The sequence below is a fragment of the Protobothrops mucrosquamatus genome, unplaced genomic scaffold (genome assembly GCF_001527695.2).
Source record: "Protobothrops mucrosquamatus isolate PMUCROS unplaced genomic scaffold, P.Mucros_1.0 scaffold141, whole genome shotgun sequence".
In the NCBI taxonomy this organism is placed as follows: domain Eukaryota; kingdom Metazoa; phylum Chordata; class Lepidosauria; order Squamata; family Viperidae; genus Protobothrops; species Protobothrops mucrosquamatus.
This window is the reverse complement of record NW_015386507.1, coordinates 267,662-285,093: the sequence shown is the minus strand read 5'-3', so window position 1 is coordinate 285,093 and position 17,432 is coordinate 267,662. Positions and strand designations below refer to the sequence as shown.

General features: G+C 54.4%; 1 protein-coding gene across 1 annotated transcript in view; it reads left to right on the top strand.

The window, feature by feature from the left end:
- SRRT (serrate, RNA effector molecule) overlaps positions 1-16,875 on the top strand; it is a 20,268-nt gene extending 3,393 nt beyond the window's left edge. Inside the window, exons 2-19 of the mRNA XM_029283575.1 lie at positions 1,287-1,415; positions 1,885-2,031; positions 4,696-4,884; positions 8,812-8,981; positions 9,233-9,402; positions 9,520-9,618; positions 10,310-10,421; positions 10,511-10,671; positions 10,786-10,847; positions 11,631-11,709; positions 11,931-12,125; positions 12,620-12,790; positions 12,890-13,043; positions 13,977-14,170; positions 14,273-14,429; positions 14,695-14,784; positions 15,262-15,358; positions 16,789-16,875. Coding sequence (XP_029139408.1) covers positions 1,287-1,415; positions 1,885-2,031; positions 4,696-4,884; positions 8,812-8,981; positions 9,233-9,402; positions 9,520-9,618; positions 10,310-10,421; positions 10,511-10,671; positions 10,786-10,847; positions 11,631-11,709; positions 11,931-12,125; positions 12,620-12,790; positions 12,890-13,043; positions 13,977-14,170; positions 14,273-14,429; positions 14,695-14,784; positions 15,262-15,358; positions 16,789-16,864 — 2,452 coding nt within the window. The 3' untranslated portion in view covers positions 16,865-16,875. The remainder of the gene's footprint in view (positions 1-1,286; positions 1,416-1,884; positions 2,032-4,695; positions 4,885-8,811; positions 8,982-9,232; positions 9,403-9,519; positions 9,619-10,309; positions 10,422-10,510; positions 10,672-10,785; positions 10,848-11,630; positions 11,710-11,930; positions 12,126-12,619; positions 12,791-12,889; positions 13,044-13,976; positions 14,171-14,272; positions 14,430-14,694; positions 14,785-15,261; positions 15,359-16,788) is intronic.
- Positions 16,876-17,432: the final 557 nt, after the last annotated feature.

The window sequence follows — 17,432 nt, the reverse complement described above, 5'->3', positions numbered from 1 at the left end:
CCCCCCCCCCCCCTCCTCCTCCTCCTCCTCCCCCCTTCTAGCACTGATGATGTTCCCTAGTTGGGTCAGGAAACGTCTGCAAGGAAACCACCCAGCTCAGAGAGCACCAAGGACCCCACAGTCCTTTTCTCCTCCTCTTCCTCCTCCTCCTCCTCCTCTCTAGCACTGATGATGTTCCCTGGTTGGGTCATGAAATGTCTGCAAGGAAACCACCCAGCTCAGAGACACCCCCCTCCCGAGGACCCCACAGTCCTTTTTTCCTCCAACTCCTTCTCCTCCTCCTTGCCCCCCTCCTTCCTTCACTCTGCAAAACCCCCTCCCTTCTAGCACAGATGATGTTCCCTAGTGGGATCATAAAACATCTGCAAGAAAACCACCCAGCTCTGAGAGCACCAAGGACCCCACAGTCCTCTTCCTCCCCTTTTTTTCTCCTTAGAAGAATAGAATATAGAATAGAATAATAACTTATTGTCGCTTTGAATGTACACTAACCGGCATACGTTAAAATGAAATTTCATTACATACAGCTGTCAAAGGGTCACCACGTCCCAATATACACTACATAAATATGACAAAAATAAATGCAGAATTATGCATATACCCACGTATATGACTCAGAGAAACAACAGTCTAGTTGGGGTTATGTATACATGTGCATGGCAAGAAAAATCTCTTTTTCATCTCCTCATGAATAGAATAGTATAGAGCTGGAAGGGACCTTGGAGGTCTTCTAGTCCAGCCCCCCACTCAAGCAGGAGAACTATATCGTCTCAGACAGGTGATTACCCAGTCTCTTCTTAAAAACCTCCAGTGATGGAGCGCCCACGATTTCTGGTGGCAAGCTGTTCCGCTGGTTGATTGTCCTCACTGTCAGGAAGTTTCTCCTTAGTTCCAGATTGCTTCTGTCTTTGGTCAGTTTCCAACCGTTGTTTCTCGTCCTGCCCTCTGGTGCCTTTCTAGCACTAATGATATTACCTAATTTGGGTAATGAAATAACTGCAAGAAAACATCACCAAGCTCAAATACAATGGCTGAAATGTATCCAGGGTTTGCTAGCAACCAAACCTGCATAATACAGCTGCACTCTCTACGCCTGGAAATTCGAATAGCTTTCAGAAAGCCAGTCAAAACAGACTCCTTGGGAAAAGGCATTTGGTTTCTGAACCTCATTTTCTTGAGTTCACAGGGAATGTTTAACGGTTTTAAGCCTTCTGTTTGCAAACATGCTGCAAGGAATCCAGGCAGGGTCAGCAGGATGCAAATTCTGGAATCTTTCCTTCCGCCAGGGAATGGGACCGAGGCCGGGAACGCCGGAGCCGAGGGGAATACCGAGATTACGACCGGAGCAGACGGGAGCGGTTCTCCCCCCCTCGTCATGAGCTGAGTCCGCCACAGAAACGCATGAGGCGGGATTGGTGGGTTCTCTTGCTGTGTCTTCTGGCGCTGTCTTGTATTAGGCTGAACACCGCACTGGCCACGGCAGACGCCCTCCACAAGTGGGGCAAAACACCGTCACCGAATTGTGGCTGTGGGGCTAACTATCTAACACATGGTGACAGGGCGTCAAACAGAGCCCATAATGCAGATTTTGCTGGTTTCCCGGCTGCAACGGATGAAGTAAAAAATATTTGCAACTTAATGCATACGTCTGCAATCTTCCTGTTCAGGTTTCAGATTTTATATTGTGAGTTTTGTGTTTTACCCCGTCTTCCTTTTTCCTGAAATATGACGGGAATGTGCCCTACAATAAGCAAATAATTTGTATTAGGTGGGCTTTGGGGGTCTTCTCTCCCCGCAGGGGTTGTACAAGGGAGCTGAGGCTCTCTTGGGAAAGGGGGGTGCTTTTTGAGAATGCACAAAAGGATTTGTTTTTTCATTCTCCAGGGACGAGCACACAGCAGACCCCTATCACACTGGCTATGAGATGCCTTACAGTGGGGTCTCCACCGGCCCATCCTACGGGCCTCCCCAGCCTTGGGCACACCCCGAAATGCATGTGACACAGCACCACATCCTCCCCATCCAAGCCAGGTAAGCAGATACTTGGGGGGGGGGGGCCCTTCTCTGTCTGCTGTTTCTTTTCGTAAAGTAACCCGTTATTTGTTTTGTTTTTTGTCTGTTCGCCTATATCTGTCTATCTATCTTTCTATCTATCTATCTCTATATCTATCTACATTTATCTATTTTCTATGTATCTCTCACATCTATCTAATCTATATCTATATCTAGTTATTTATCTATATATATATCTATTACTTAAAATCCTAAAAACCGAAAGTTGACTCCTGAGTAAATTCATTTCGGGAACCCCAAACTGTGAGACCACCAGGAGGTTGTTAAAACCATTAAAAAGTTTTACTAAAATTTTTAAAAACACCTAGCTTTCGCCGGCTTCCTGCCAGCATCATCAGGGTGGTTTAACAGTCGATGGGATGGCTACTTATAGGAGTGGTGCCTTTTGCACCCGACTCCTAGACCTCGTGATTGGGCCCAACCGATCCTCCTGCATTCGGCTCCTAGTTATCATATCACCAGCTGACACGTCCCTGCCTCTCTCCTCCCCACCTTTGCTCTTTTTCTTGCTTGTTCGTGTGCTAGGGGTGGGATTCAATCCTGCGCCCAGGGTACCCCCTTGTTGTCCATTACCCCCATCTCCCTTCCTAACCCTACGTGTCCCAACTTCCTTCCCCTTCCTCTCATTCCCAGTGACCTTCTCTACCCCCTCATTCATGCCGTGTACGTCAGCCACACTCTCCTTCCCCCTCCTCTCGTTTCCAACTTTCTCCACAGCCATCTCCTTCAGCGCGCATCCCTTCCCACACACGCGCATTCCAGCCTCCTCCTTCCCCCTCTTCTCGTTTCCCATTCCCTCCTCAACCGTCTCATTCCTGTCAAGCGTCTGTTTGGCTGTTTCTCCTACGTAGTTGGCAGGGCAGTCTCTGCAGTTGATTTTATAGACGACACGTTGTTGATATAGGGGAGGGTGACACGGGTCATCTGGGTTGTAGGCTCATCGGTACCGGGTCTGATACGAGGTCCACCTGGTCTACTGTGGCGTCTGATGAATCCCATGGGGTACCCGTTGCGCCTACACACCTTCACTAGATGTTTCCTCCCCTCTGCGCGGGCCCTAGCCGTGCTGCAATGCGAGTCAGCCCTCTTAAAGAGCGTCCTGACGCAGCTGACCTTGTGGGGCACCGGATGATTGCTATCATAGTGCAGAATCCTATCGGTGTGAGTGGGTTTGCGGTAAACCTTGGTTCTCAAAGTACCATCACGCTGGCGTTGCACCAGAACGTCTAGGAACGCCAGCTGGCCCTCAGTGAACCGCAAATCCACAAACACCGAATTAAGAGCCTCCACAAAGGCAGCCTTTTTGTTCTTCTTGACGACAGTCCACGTAGCGGGCCCAGAACTTGGGACGGCTGGTGATATGATAACTAGCGGGCCCAGAACTTGTCAGCTGGTGATATGATAACTAGGAGCCGAATGCAGGAGGATCGGTTGGGCCCAATCACGAGGTCTAGGAGTCGGGTGCAAAAGGCACCACTCCTATAAGTAGCCATCCCATCGACTGTTAAACCACCCTGATGATGCTGGCAGGAAGCCGGCGAAAGCTAGGTGTTTTTAAAAATTTTAGTAAAACTTTTTAATGGTTTTAACAACCTCCTGGTGGTCTCACAGTTTGTGGTTCCCGAAATATATATCTATATATCTATCTACTATATATATATCTATATATCTACATCTATCTATTTATCTCTATATCTATTCTCATCTCTATCTGTCTGGCTATCATTTATGTCTGTCTGTCTATCTACATTTATCTATCTTCTATGTATCTATCTCATATCTATCTAATCTATATCTATATGTAGTTGTTTATATCTCTCATCTCTATCATCTGTCTATCATATCTGTCTGTCTATGTACATTTATCTACTATGTCTATGTACATTTATCTACTATGTATCTATCTCATCTATCTAATCTATATATACGTATATATATCTAGTTATTTGTAGGTCTTTGGATATCTAGTTATTTATATCTATCTACTATATATTTTTATATATCTATATCTCTATATCTATCTACATCTATCTTTATCTCTATATCTATCTATCTCTCATCTCTATCTATCATCTGTCTATCTGTCTACCTATCTGCCATCTTTATTATTTTACAAATAACTCAAGGCAACAAACATATCTAACAAGCCTGCTTTCCCTGCACCAACCCTGTGAGGTGGGTGGGGCTGAGAGAGAGGGACTGACCCAGAGTCACCCAGCTGGCTTTCATGCCTAAGGTGGGATTAGAACTCGCCATCTCCTAGCGATTGGCCCAAGGTCACCCAAGTCAGCTTACCTGCCTGAGGCAGGACTAGAACTCACCATCTCCTGGTTTTTAGTTTGGTACTTTAATCGCTGAACCCAATAGCAGGGGTCTCCACACTTAGCCACTTTAAGACTTGTGGACTTCAACTCCCAGAATTCCTCAGCCAGCCCTCAAGTCCTATACCCCTGGTGTATAGACACCGTTTTAATTTTCTCAGCGTTTCTCTTGCTTTGATGCTTTTCATCTTCCCTCCACCGTGTCCGCTTTCAACTTAACCTGTGCGTTCTTGGCCCCTGAAACGACGGAAAGAGAGGGGTGGTCCCACGCTGACCCCTGTTCTTTCTCCCCCCCCTCCAGGCTGGGGAATATTGCCGAAGTGGATTTGGGCATCGCCCCGCCCGTCATGAAGAATTTTAAGGAGTTCCTCCTCTCCTTGGAGGACTCCGTGGACGAGACGGAAGCCGTCAAGCGCTACAACGACTACAAGCTGGATTTCCGCCGCCAGCAGATGCAGAATTTTTTCGTGGCCCACAAGGACGAAGAGTGGTACGTGTCTCGTGGGCTGGGCTGCCCGCCTCGGAGGGGGGGAGGGAGGGCGCTTTCCCGGGCACTGCCGGTTCAGGACGGGCAATAAGGCAAGTGTGCCGGGCATTGGTTGCTTCCGGGTTTAGACACCGGCTCTTTAACCAGGTTAAAGAAATTGTTTATTTTGTTTGTTTATTTAGAAATGCTTTGTTTGTTTATTTCCTGGGCTTCAGCGCCACACCCATCAGTAGTACCCAGGCAATCCTCATCTTACGACTGCAGTTGAGCCCGTTTCTGTTGCTAAGAGAGAGAGAGAAGCCGTCCGTTTGCCCCACCCGAGGCCTTGCTGAGTTGGCAGGCGAAGCAAACCAGGCTGGGTCTTGGCTACCCAGCCTCTTCCAGCTGCCAAAAGATACAGGGGTTCCCCCCCCCTTTTTGGGGGGGGGCAATGGGGAAAGAGTTGCTATGAACTCCCGGCAAATCACGAGTCCCTGTGATTTCGTCAGCGAGGTTTCCGAAAGGGCCGGCTCCTTCCGAGGGCTGAGCGGGAGTGACTGGCCCAGGCTCACCCAGCTGGCTTTGTGCCTAAGGTGGCACTTGAACTCGCCGTCTCTCCGGGTTCGGGTCTGCTGTCTTAACCACAATACTAGTCCGGCTTGATGGACGAGGTGGCTCGCCCGTATGCAGGCAGTCCCTGACGTACGACCACGGCTGAGCCCCAGATTCATGTAGCTAAGCGAGACATTTGTTAAGCGAATTTTCCCCGTTTTACGACCTTCCTTAACCTAGTTGTTAAGTGAACTTGGCTTCCCCCTTGACTTCGCTGGTCAGGCGGTCACAGAAGAGGATCACGTGACCCCTCTGGGACAATGCGGCCGTCATAAGTATTTCGATCACGCGGCCCGGGGGACGGCCGCGACGGTCATAAGTGTGAAAAACATCACTGGAGGTTTTTAAGAAGAGACTGGACTAGGCAACTTTGGCTCTTTTATGACTCGTGGACTTCAACTCCCAGAATTCCTGAGCCAGCATGGGGGAACTATAGCCCCCTCATGGCTTGTGGACTTCAACTCCCAGAATTCCTGAGCCAGCATGGGGGAACTATAGCCCCCTCATGGCTTGTGGACTTCAACTCCCAGAATTCCTGAGCCGGCATGGCTCAGCTTGGAAACCTCTCCTTTTCCCCTCAGCGTGGCTGGCTCAGGAATTCTGGGAGTTGAAGTCCACCAGTCATAAAAGAGCCAAGGTTGCAGACAATCACCTGTCTGAGATGGTATAGGTTCTCCTGTCTGAGCAGGGGGCTGGACTAGCAGACCTCCAAGGTCCCTTCCAGCTTCTATTCCAGTGCAGTTGTAACTTGGAACGGTCACTAAACGGATAGTCGTAAGTCAAGGACTGCCCGTATCTCATTTACCGTTCCTGAATAATTTGTCCCGGCATCCCGATTGTAGTCACAGAATTAAAAAAGGATTCCTCTCGGCGCATTCATAGCTGGGGAAGAACGGGGAGAGTTGCTAACTAGGATCGCCTTGAATGGCCGTTCTGCTCCTCCAGGAAAGGGAGGTGCTAGAACTCCCGGAACCCGGCTCCACACACCCTCCGTGCCCCACACCAAAAAGAGGGCCGGTGCTCGCAAGGAATGTGATAGAATTAACGCTCTGTCAATCCTTGACAGCACCGGGGCCTCTAGCCGGGTCACTAAGGTGGGGTGTCCCCGATGGGGGTCCCCAAATCCTTTTTCTCAGTTCAGAACCAGGGTTAGGCCCACGACGGGCGTTCAGAGCACCGGGTTCCTTCGGCTCGTCCTGCCGACGTTCCAGGGAAAAATTAAAAGAGGCCTCTTGTTTTCCAGCCCAAAGCACGGGTCAAGCCTTCCAGCAGCTGGCTTCTGCAGCCGTTTCCTCCTCGGAAGCTCCTGGGGTCACTTGGGGGGGCCGGGAGGGACCGCAGAGGACACCTCAGGCTGGGAAACAACAGGCCAGAATTTCATGTTTTTCCATCCCTGGGAAAACCTCACGCCTTGGGGGGTAGAAGCGAACCTTGCAGGCCGCGGAAGGAGGGGGGGGCAAGAGGGTATTTATGGGGATGGGCAAGGCCTCCCCCCTCCCCCAATTTAGAGGGTCCTTTCCCCTGGAAGTGGCACAAGAGAAGGCCTGGAGGATGGACGCCGTTTCTCCGCATTCTGGGGCGGGCGGGGGGGGGATCTGATGTACCTGTGTCTCTCCTGGTTTTAACCGCTTTTTATTTCCTTGATAGTATTTTTTTTTTAATTTCCTTTTTGTTTTGGATGTTAACTGTAATAACACAGCCTTTTCTCCCCCTCCTCCCACGAACCTCTCGCAGGAGACTCCAAAATTCAGCCGTCCTCAGCCGGGAGAATCCATAAATAAATCAAAAAACACCCAAGAGCCTTGAATCTGGTTTTTTTTTTTTTTCTTCCTTCCTCTCTCTGCTGGTAGTGGTGATTTTTTTTTTCCTCCTTCGTAGCTTAGCCAGTCAGGGCCTTCACTGTGCACAATGCAGTGATTAGCTGAATGTGAACCTGTAGGAGGTAGACAGCCCAGGGTTGTGCAGGCCGGCTCCTCTTTTTTTCCAAGTCCTGCACCCCAGCACGAGAGAGAGAGAGAGAGAGAGAGAGATTCCAATGTTCCTAAATCCGGGTGGTTTTTCTTAAAATCCGCCGAAGAAAACTCTCTTCACTTGGAAGGCTCGCAGTGTGAACTCCCTCAGTGTATGTATGACGTGTTCTGTCTTCTTAAATCAGAGCTGAGAGAAAGAGAACTAACATTCCTAAGGGCTCGTTTCCGGTTGGCCAGGTCAAGCCATAGAAGGCCTGCTTTGGCGTTGGTCGTGCCCACCCAGTTCCTCCCGTTCAGTTCCTGCTGCCCCTTGCCTGCTGCTTCCACCGCCCTCCCACCGGCGCCTCCCCGTAAGGCTTGGCGCCCAGGGCTAGCAGAGGGCCTATCCCCAGCCCAACCAGCAGAGGGCGCAAGCTCCCCACACAAGGCGGCAGCTCTCTGACCGAGGCCCTCCAGCGAGGTTCACTGCGGTGATCCTTCTGGGGAAGCCTGGAGGGGGGCAGGCTTGAGGGTGGGCCACGTCTGAGGGGCTGAGACCAGGGCTGGGTGGGAAGCAGTAGGGCCCTGCAAGCCAGCATTAGAAGCCAGGGGCGCCCAACTTTTAAGACCTTTGGACCTCCTCCGCCCCCAGAATGGGGAATTCTGGGAGCGGAAGTCCAAAGGTCTTAGTGGAGAGTTGGACACCCCTGCTCTGAGTGAGCGCTACGAAGCAGGAGGCCCAGCTCCGTGAGGATGCCAAGAGGGGGGGGCTGAGATCCAGAGCGGGGCCAAGGACGGGATGCGATGCCCTTCCTCTCCCCTCCCTCCCCACCCAAGTCTGCCTTTGCTCGGGGAGAGCAGCACCTGGTGCCCCAGATGTGATGGGAAACTGCTCTCATCCCCTCTCCCCAGATGCCGGGTTGGGTGGGGATGATGGGTGTGGGCGTTCTCAAGCATCTGGAGGCGCACGCGTGGCCCAGGTGGAGCCCCCAAGCTGATTAAGAGAGGCAGCAAGGGAGCTACGTTGAAAACACGAGGAGGAGGAGGAAGAGGAGGAGGTGGTGGCACCCTGGCTGCCCCCGTGGGCAGGAGCCCCCCCCCAAGATCTGCACAGGACAGTTGGGCCGTTAACCAGGATTTTTGAGTGTCGAGTACAGCCTGCCTCTGGGCGGTTCTTGTAAGGTCTCCAGGTGCCCCCTCCCGCCAGAGGCCCCCCCTCCTCCTCCTCCTCCCTGCCACTTCCTGCCCTGAGCTTTGCATGTGTGGACGGTGCCCGAGGGGCAGCGCGCTCCCTTCCTCTCCGGCTAAGGCCTTTCTCCTTCTGCCTTCTTCTCTTGTCTGTTTCCACCCCTCCCTCCCTCCCTCCCCTCCTTGCTTGGACCCTGTCCAGGTTCCGGTCCAAGTACCACCCTGAAGAAGCCGGGCGACGGAAGCAGGAGGCCCAGAACGCTCTCCAGAACCGACTCAATGTCTTCCTCTACCTGATGGACAACGGCTGGTGTGAGGGCCTGCAGCTGGACATTGACAAGGCCAACGCCATCATTAAGGTCCTGGATGCCGGTAGGTGGCTTCCTCGCCCAGAGGCGGCGGGGGGGGGTGGCCGGAAGCCCAGGGGGGTGGCCGCAGCAGAAAGAGCAGCGCTTGTTCATGCCTTGGTGACGGAGGGCCCTCCTCCGGGTCGGAGGGCAGTAGAGTTGGGCCCCGTGCCTTCCTGGGGGCTTTGAGGGAGGGCGGAGGGCCAGCTGCGTCTCGGTGGAGGAGTCGTGGCTCTCCTGGGTCTCCGTCCGACGACGCGCGGCTTGCTTCCCCAGCGGTCATCAAGATGGAAGGCGGGACAGAGCACGACTTGAAGGTCCTGGAGCAGGAGGAGGAGGAGGAGCGCCCGGAGAAGGCGGAGCCAGGGAAGAAGGAGGAGAACCGGCTGCCCGAGCAGGAGCGGAAACTCTCCGAGAAGGAGGAGAAGAAGGAGGAGGCCAAGAAGGCCAAGGTGGGAAGAGAGGGGAGAAGTCCTGGGGGGGGGGCAGGCCTTCTCCCACCCCCCCAGCCCTGGTTGAGCACCAGGCCGGTCTCTGACGGGCAGCCCCCCCCTCTCTCGCAGACCGCCGAGGAGGAAGCTGTGGAGAAGAAGCCCAAGGAGGAGGAGGAGGAGGAGAAAAAGGGGGAGAAGAAGGAGGAGCCAGAGAAGGACCCAAAGAAGGTAGGTGGGGAGGGGTCTCTCCACCCCCGTTAGACCGCCAGACCTGCACGCATGCAAGGGAGAGAAGCAGAAGAGGGAGACAGGGTGAGGTCGGGCATGTTGAGGGAGAGAAATAGCCTGGTGTGTCCCAGGACCACCCTCTGAAGGGACAAGAGGAGGAACACCTGCAGGCCCTCCTGGTTTCCAGCTCTTTTGGGGTGGGGGGAGCAACAGGAACATGGGAACACACAAACACACACACTGCATCCTCCAGCAGAGAGGTGGGCCTGTGGCAGCCTCCCTCCTTCTCTCCCTTCCTTCCTTCCTTCTCTCCCTTCCTCCCTCCCTCCCCTTCCTCCTCTTCTCCCTCCCTTCCTTCCTTCCTTCTCTCCCTTCCTCCCTCCCTCCCCTTCCTCCTTCTCTCTCTTCCTTCCTCTCTCCATCCTTTCCTCCTCTCCCTCCCTTCCTTCCTTCTCTCCCTCCCTCCCTCCTCTCCCTCCTTCTTTCCATTCCTTCCTTCCTCCTTTCCTTCCTCCCTCCCTCCCTCTCTTCCTCCTCCTTTCCCTTCCTTCCTTCCTCCCTTCGGCTCCCTTCCTTCTCCAACCTTATTAACCTCCCACCTTCCTCACAGAGGGGGCCCCAGTGTGCCCATGGGGGGGGGAGGGTCTTTGGCCCCGAGGAGGCGCCAGGGCCCACGTCCTGTTCTTTCCAGACCAGCCACAAGCACAAGCGGAAGCGCAGCGGGAACGACAGCTACGACGAGGGGAGCGTTTCGGAGTCCGACACCGATTCTGAGAGCGGGCGCCCCCAAGGAGAGGAGAAAGGTGAGGAGAGGCTCTCGGGCGGGGGTCCCGGGCCCCGGACGGAGCGGCCTGGTTTTTTAAGGCGGCGGCTGTCTTCTGTGTGGCCACAGACAAGAAGCCCAAGGAGGAACCGGCCGGCCCGAAGGACGGGGAGGGGTCCCCCAAAGGCAAGGAGAAGGAGGGGGAGCCCAAGCCTCGCGCCCTGCACAAGACCTGCTCTCTCTTTGTGCGCAACATCGCCCCCAACATCCCCCAGGCTGAGATCGTGGCGGTGAGTGCGGCCCTGGGGGGGGGAGGGGGAGGGGGAGGAGGAGGCCGGGGCAGGCGGGACGGGCAACGGGATTGGGCCTCCGTCTCAACAGACGCACCTTTTCTGCTCCCCCAGTTCTTCAAAAGGTACCCCGGCTTCATGAGAGTGGCGCTTTCAGACCCTCAGCCGGAGCGGAGGTAAATTGTCATCTCCCCAACACACCCACACACACACACACACACACACACACACGTGAGATTTTTAAGTTTGGGCCAAGCTTTATGGACGCAGTGAATATTTGTGCAGAAATAAATTCTTTCCAGGCAGGGCGCTCGGCTGCAGCTCTGCCCTCTTATTCTAGAAAAGCCTCCCCAGGGGATAAAAGGCTCAGACCGGGAATAAAATACGACTGTAACTGGGCATCCAGTTCCTTTTACAGAAAGGGAGGGAGGGAAGGAGGGGGGAAAGAAAAGGAAAGAAAAAAGAGAAAAGGAAAGAAAGAGAGAGAAAGAAAAGGAAGGAAGGAAAGAAGGAAGGAAGGAAGGAAAGAAAGAAAGAGAAAGATATTATAAATATTTTAAGAATAAAGAAGCAAACAATCTTAAACCAAGCGTTAAATAAAACTGGAATATGCTTTTAGAAGAAAATGAAAGGAAGGGAGAGAGAGAGAGAGAGAAAGAAAGAAAGAAAGAAAGAGAAAGAAAGAAAGAAAGAAAGAAAGAAAGAAAGAAAGAAAGAAAGAGAAAAATGTTTCCTTGGTCATTTCTTAAAATCCAGAAGGGGAGGAACCCAACTCAGCTGCCTGACTTTGCGAGGGGCCGGGTCCTCAGCACCCCTTCCCTCACTGAGCAGCACCCAAAAAGCCTCCCTGGGAGGGAGGGGGAAGTGCAGGCCCCGCCCCCTTGCAGAAGGGGGGAGGGGAGTTGCCTCTGGGACTGACGGACAGTCTCCCCTCTGAGTGGCTGTTTTCGTGTCTCCAGGTTTTTCCGCAGGGGCTGGGTGACCTTCGACCGCACCGTCAACATCAAGGAAATCTGCTGGAATCTCCAGAATATTCGGGTAAAAGAGGGGGGGGCACGGAGGGGGAGCAGCGCAGGCTGCCCTCGGCGCCCCTGGCCTGACCCTCAAAATCAGCCCTTCTTTCCCCCCACTTGGGCGGGCAGGGCAGGGAACAGGGCCTGGGCTGTGGGTTAGACGGGCCCCTGTGCGAGATTGGGGAGGGGGCTGTCAGCCTCACCAACGCCTCCGCCCCCTTGGCCTCTTCTTCCCCCCCCCCCCAGCTGCGAGACTGTGAGCTGAGCCCCGGCGTCAACCGGGACCTCACCCGCCGGGTCCGCAACGTCAACGGCATCACGCAGCACAAGCAGATCCTGCGCAACGACATCAAGCTGGCGGCCAAGCTGATCCACGCCCTGGACGGCCGGACCCGCCTCTGGGGGGCTGGCGAGGAGGCCCAGCTGCCCACCCCGGTCTCGGTGAGTCTCTGGGAGGCCTTGGGGGGGGGTCATCGTCAGACAGACAGTCCTCAACGTACGACCACAATTTCCATCGCTAAGCGAGGCGGTTGTTAATGAGTTTTGCCCCGTTTTCCCACCTTCCGTGCCACGGCGCCTAAGTGAATCGCTGCGGTTGTTAAGATAGTAACCCGGTTGGTAAGTGAACCTGGCTTCCCCGTGGACTTTCCTTGGGGGATCATGTGATCCCAGGACGCTGCGGCCGTCATAAGTATGAGTCGGTTGCCAAGTGCCCGAATTTTGATCACACGACACGGGGACGCTGCAACGGTCGTACGTGGGAATAATAATCGTCATAAGTCAGTTTGTTGTAACAAACTGTTGTAAGTCGAGGACTGCCTGCACAAGGACAGGATCTCTGCCCGCGGGAGGGGGCTGCGGCGGTGGCAGTTGCAGCCGGACCGAAGCTCCGGAGGGGGCGGGGCTGCCCCTCACCCTGTGCCCCTCCCCCTCAGAACCTGCCCTCCCAGAACCCCATCCTGAAGAACATCACCGACTACCTGATTGAGGAGGTCAGCGCGGAGGAGGAGGAGCTGCTGGGCCGGAGCGGGGAGCCCTCGGAGGAGGCCCCCAAGGAGGGGAACCCGGCCGAGATCACGGTGGAGAGGGACGAGAAGCTGGTCAAGGTGAGCCCCGCCCAGGAGGGTCAGGGATGGCCGTCCACCCCCTCCCAGGGGGGGCCCCGGCAGGTGGCTGAGCCTCTCTCCCTTTGGGGCCCCCGGCAGGTGCTGGACAAGCTGCTCCTCTACCTGCGCATCGTCCACTCGGTCGACTACTACAACACCTCCGAGTACCTCAACGAGGACGAGATGCCCAACCGCTGCGGGATAGTCCACGTGCGGGGCCCCATCCCCCCCAACCGCGTCACTCACCGCGAAGGTACCTCTCGCGCCTGACCCTCTACCCGTCAGTCCCGTATCCCGGACGGACCCCCCTCCGCTCTGCGGCTGCTTTTAGAAAGACGCAACGGCAGTCCTCGGCTTAACGACCGCTGTTGTCGCAGCCAGAATTTCTGCGGCTGTTAAGGGAGATGCACCTGATCCTACAGCCTTTTTTTTTTTTTAACCACAATTGGGTCAGCCAAATCGCTGCGGTCGGTAAGTGGATCCAGCCCTCGTTGAACGAGTCGGGCTTCCCCCGTCGATTTTGCTGGCCGGGAAGGTTGCAAATGGCGGTCAGGTGGCCCCGGGACGATGCAGCCTGATGCAGACATGCCGGTTGGCAAGTGCCCAAATTTTGATCATCCACAACGGCCGCAAGTGCGAGGACGGCAGTAGATCCTTTTTTCGGTGCCGTTGTAACTTTGAATGGTCGCTGAACAGAGGGCAGTTAGCAATAGCCCTTAGACTTATATACCGCTTCACAGCGCTTCTTTGCAGCCCTCTGAGCGGTTCTTGCCCCCCCCCCCAACCATCTGGGTCCTTGGTTTACCCACCTGGCAAGGTTGGAAGGGTCTGAGCCAGCCTTGAGCCGGTCGGGATCGAACCGCTGGCAGCCGGCCGTGATTTAGCCGTCGGCACCGCTGCCTTCTAACCGCCGCAGCCCCAGGGCTCTTGGGAAGAAGTCAGGGACTCCCTGCAGCGCATTCCGCCTCGGGTGGGGAAGGGGAGTGGGGCTGTGGAACCCAGCTCCTGTTCCCGTCCGAAAGGCCCCCGGCCCCAACCGGGGTCTGCGGCCGGAATTGGAATCTGGCCCTCTTCTGCCCCGGTGGGTGGTGCGGTGGTGGGGGCTTTGGGTCTGGGGTGGGAGCGACCGGCCAGACGTTGGCGCTGGCGGACTCTGGACCCCCGGACGGGCCCCTTGCCTTCCCAGTGGCCGAGTGGCAGAAGACCTTTGAGGAGAAGCTGCAGCCCCTCTTCAGCGTCCGGGAGTCCCTGTCGGAGGAGGAGGCGCTCAAGATGGGCAAGAGGGACCCCGAGCAGGAAGTGGAGAACTTTGTCACCGCCAACACGCTGGAGCTGGGCAAGGACAAGTGGCAGTGCCCACTCAGCGGGAAGAAGTTCAAGGTGCGCCTTCTTCCCCACCCCCTTCCCCGGGACTCCGGTCCCCTTCCAGGCAGCCTGGCTCCTGACACCCCCTCCTCCCTCTGTCCCCCCCCCCCCCGCCAGGGCCCCGAGTTCGTGCACAAGCACATCTTCAACAAGCACGCCGAGAAGATTGAGGAGGTGAAGAAGGAAGTGGCCTTTTTCAACAACTTCCTGATGGACGCCAAGCGGCCGGCCGTGCCCGAGTTCAAACTGAACCAGACACCCGTCCCTGGGCAGGGTGAGTTGGGGGGGGAGGCCTTCGGGTCCCTGCCGGAGTTCTGGGAGTGGGCGAGCCCTCCCCTCCCCAGCCAGCCCCACATCTGGACGCCGCAGCCTCTGCTCTCAGCACATGGGGCAGCCTAGAAGAGGGGCGAGGAGCAGGCTGGGAGAACGGCCCCTCTGCCCGGCTGGTTCCTCCCTCCCCGGTCACCTCCTTGCCCCCGAGGGTGGCTTTGCTGGCGCTCCTCTGGCAAGGGCCAAACGCCTCCCTTTGCCCTCCTTAGGCCTGGCCCCGGGGCTGCCCTACCCACCGCAGGCCCCCCAGGGACTGATGCCCTACGGACAGCCACGCCCGCCCATCCTGGGATACGGAGGTACGTGGGGCAACTCCCCTCCTGGGCAGCGGAAGGCAGGGTGGGTCTCGGAGGGGCTGTGGCCCACAGACCCCTCCCCTAGTGGGCGTCCCCCAGAGAGGCTGGACTCCGCGCCCAGGGCCCCACGGAGAGGACACTAACGTGGGCAGGGCTGCGAATTGGGTTCGGGGCCACCAAGTCTGGTGTACTTAAACACACGGCTCTGGAGTTTCCATCTATTATATGTAGTAGGTGTTTTGTCCAGAAAGGTGTAGAACAGGGGTCTTCAAACTTGGCCACTTTAAGACTTGTGGACTTTAACTCCCAGAATTCCTCAGCCAGCCCTGAGGGCTGGCTGAGGAATTCTGGGAGTTGAAGTCCACAAGTCTTAAAGTGGCCAAGTTTGAAGACCCCTGGTGTAGAATCTGGACTAGGTGATCTCCAAGGTCCCTTCCAACTTCTCTAGTTATTCCCATAGTTTCTCCTTGTCTCTTCCAGGTGGTCCTCCCTACCCCCCAGCTCCATATGCCGCCGGGCGGGGCAACTACGACACCTTCCGAGGCCAGGCTGGCTATCTGAATAAACCACGGAACAGGTAGCTACAGGGAAGCCTTCCCGTCCCCTCTGCGAGGGGCAGGGCTGGGTCCCGAACCTGCGTGGGGCGGGAGGAGTGGGCCGCTCACCCCCTGTGGCCCTACAGTCCGAGGCTGCATGAAGAGGGGTAGAATCCAGATCATGTGAAGTGTTAGTTCCACTTTATAAAGCCTTGGTGAGACCCCACTTGGAATAACGGATCCAGTTTTGGATGTATTCTATTCTACTCTACTCTACTCTACTCTACTCTACTCTACTCTACTCTACTCTACTCTACTCTACTCTACTCTACTCTACTCTACTCTACTCTACTCTACTCTACTCTACTCTACTCTACTCTATTATTCTATTCTATTCTTTCTTCTATTCTATATTGTATTCTACTCTGTTCTATTATTATTTCTTATTCTATTCTATTCTATTTTATATTCTATTTTATGTTCTATTCTATTCTGCTATTCTATTCTATTATTCATATTCTATTCTACTCTACTCTATTATTATTTTTTATTCTATTCTATTCTATTTTATATTCTATTCTATTTTATGTTCTATTCTATTCTGCTATTCTATTATTCATATTCTATTCTACTCTACTATTATTATTATTATTCTATTCTATTCTATTTTATATTCTATTCTACTCTATTATTATTTCTTAGTCTATTCTATATTCTATTCTATTATTCTTAGTCTATTCTATTATTCTTAGTCTATTCTTATTCTATTCTACTCTACTCTACTTTATACTCTACAAGTATTAGTACCACTTTACAAGGCCTTGGTGAGACCCCACTTGGAATAACGGATCCAGTTTTGCTCACCACGATAAAAAAAAGATGTAGAGACTCTGGAAAGAGTGCAGAGAAGAGCAACAAAGAGGATCAGGGGACTGGTGGCCGAAATGTTCAGAGAGCAGATGCAGGAATTCAGTAGGTCCAGTTTAATGACATGATTGGGGTGTTCCAATATCTGAGGGGCTGCCCCAAAGAGGAGGGGAGTTTCCACCTGTTCCCCAAAGCCCCTGAGGCCCAGGACAGGAAGCAACGGATGGAAACTGATCAAGGAGAGAAGCAAGCTGGGACTAAGGAGAAACTTCCTGACTGTGAGGACAATTAGCCAGTGGAACAACTGACCACCAAATGTTGTGGGTGCTCCATCACTAACGGCTTTTAAGAAGAGACTGGACAGCCACTTGTCCGAAAGGGTGTAGGGTCTCCTGCTTGATCAGGGGGCTGGACTAGAAGACCTCCAAAGTCCCTTCCAACTCTTGTTATCCTTCCTTCCTTCCTTCCTTCCTTCCTTCCTTCCTTCCTTCCTTCCTATTGGACAGCCACCTGTCTGAAGTGGTATAGGTTCTCCTGCTTGATCAGGGGGCTGGACTAGAAGACCTCCGAGGTCCCTTCCAACTCTGTCATTCTCTTCCTCCAGGATGGTCCGAGGAGACCCTCGCGCCATTGTGGAATACCGGGACCTGGACGCCCCCGAGGACGTGGACTTCTTCTGAGCCCCCCCCACCTAGGCTTCACGTCCTCCCATCCCCCCTCCCTCGCTTTTTTTTTTAAGAACCCCATCCTCCCGCTCGCCCCTTCCCATGTGTGTGTGAAGCCAGGTCAGCACCGGGGTCGTCAAGACCCCCGTCCGCCGGTTTTATGTGTTTAGCTGTGTTTCGATTTCAATAAAAGCCCCTCCTTTTCCCAGGCGCTGTTTGCTCGCCGTTATCTTGTGGGTCCGTGTGCGAACGCAGGCCTCCCTGGCCGGGTGCAGGTGTGTCTTGAAGCTGCACCCTGCTTCCCCCCCCCACTCTGCTGAGGGTGCTTGGGAATGGAGGCCGCTGAGCAGAGCCCCCGTGAGAAGTTGTGCATCTCTCGTTTGTGTGATTTAGATAGGAATCGCATGTTTTTCCTCGCTCCCTGGTGCACACTGGATCGTTGGAACACTGGCTTGCAATGTCGAACATGGTCTAGACCAGGGGTAGTCAACCTTGGCTCTTTTATGACTCGTGGACTTCAACTCCCAGAATTCCTGAGCCAGCTTAGCTGGCTCAGGAATTCTGGGAGTTGAAGTCCACGAGT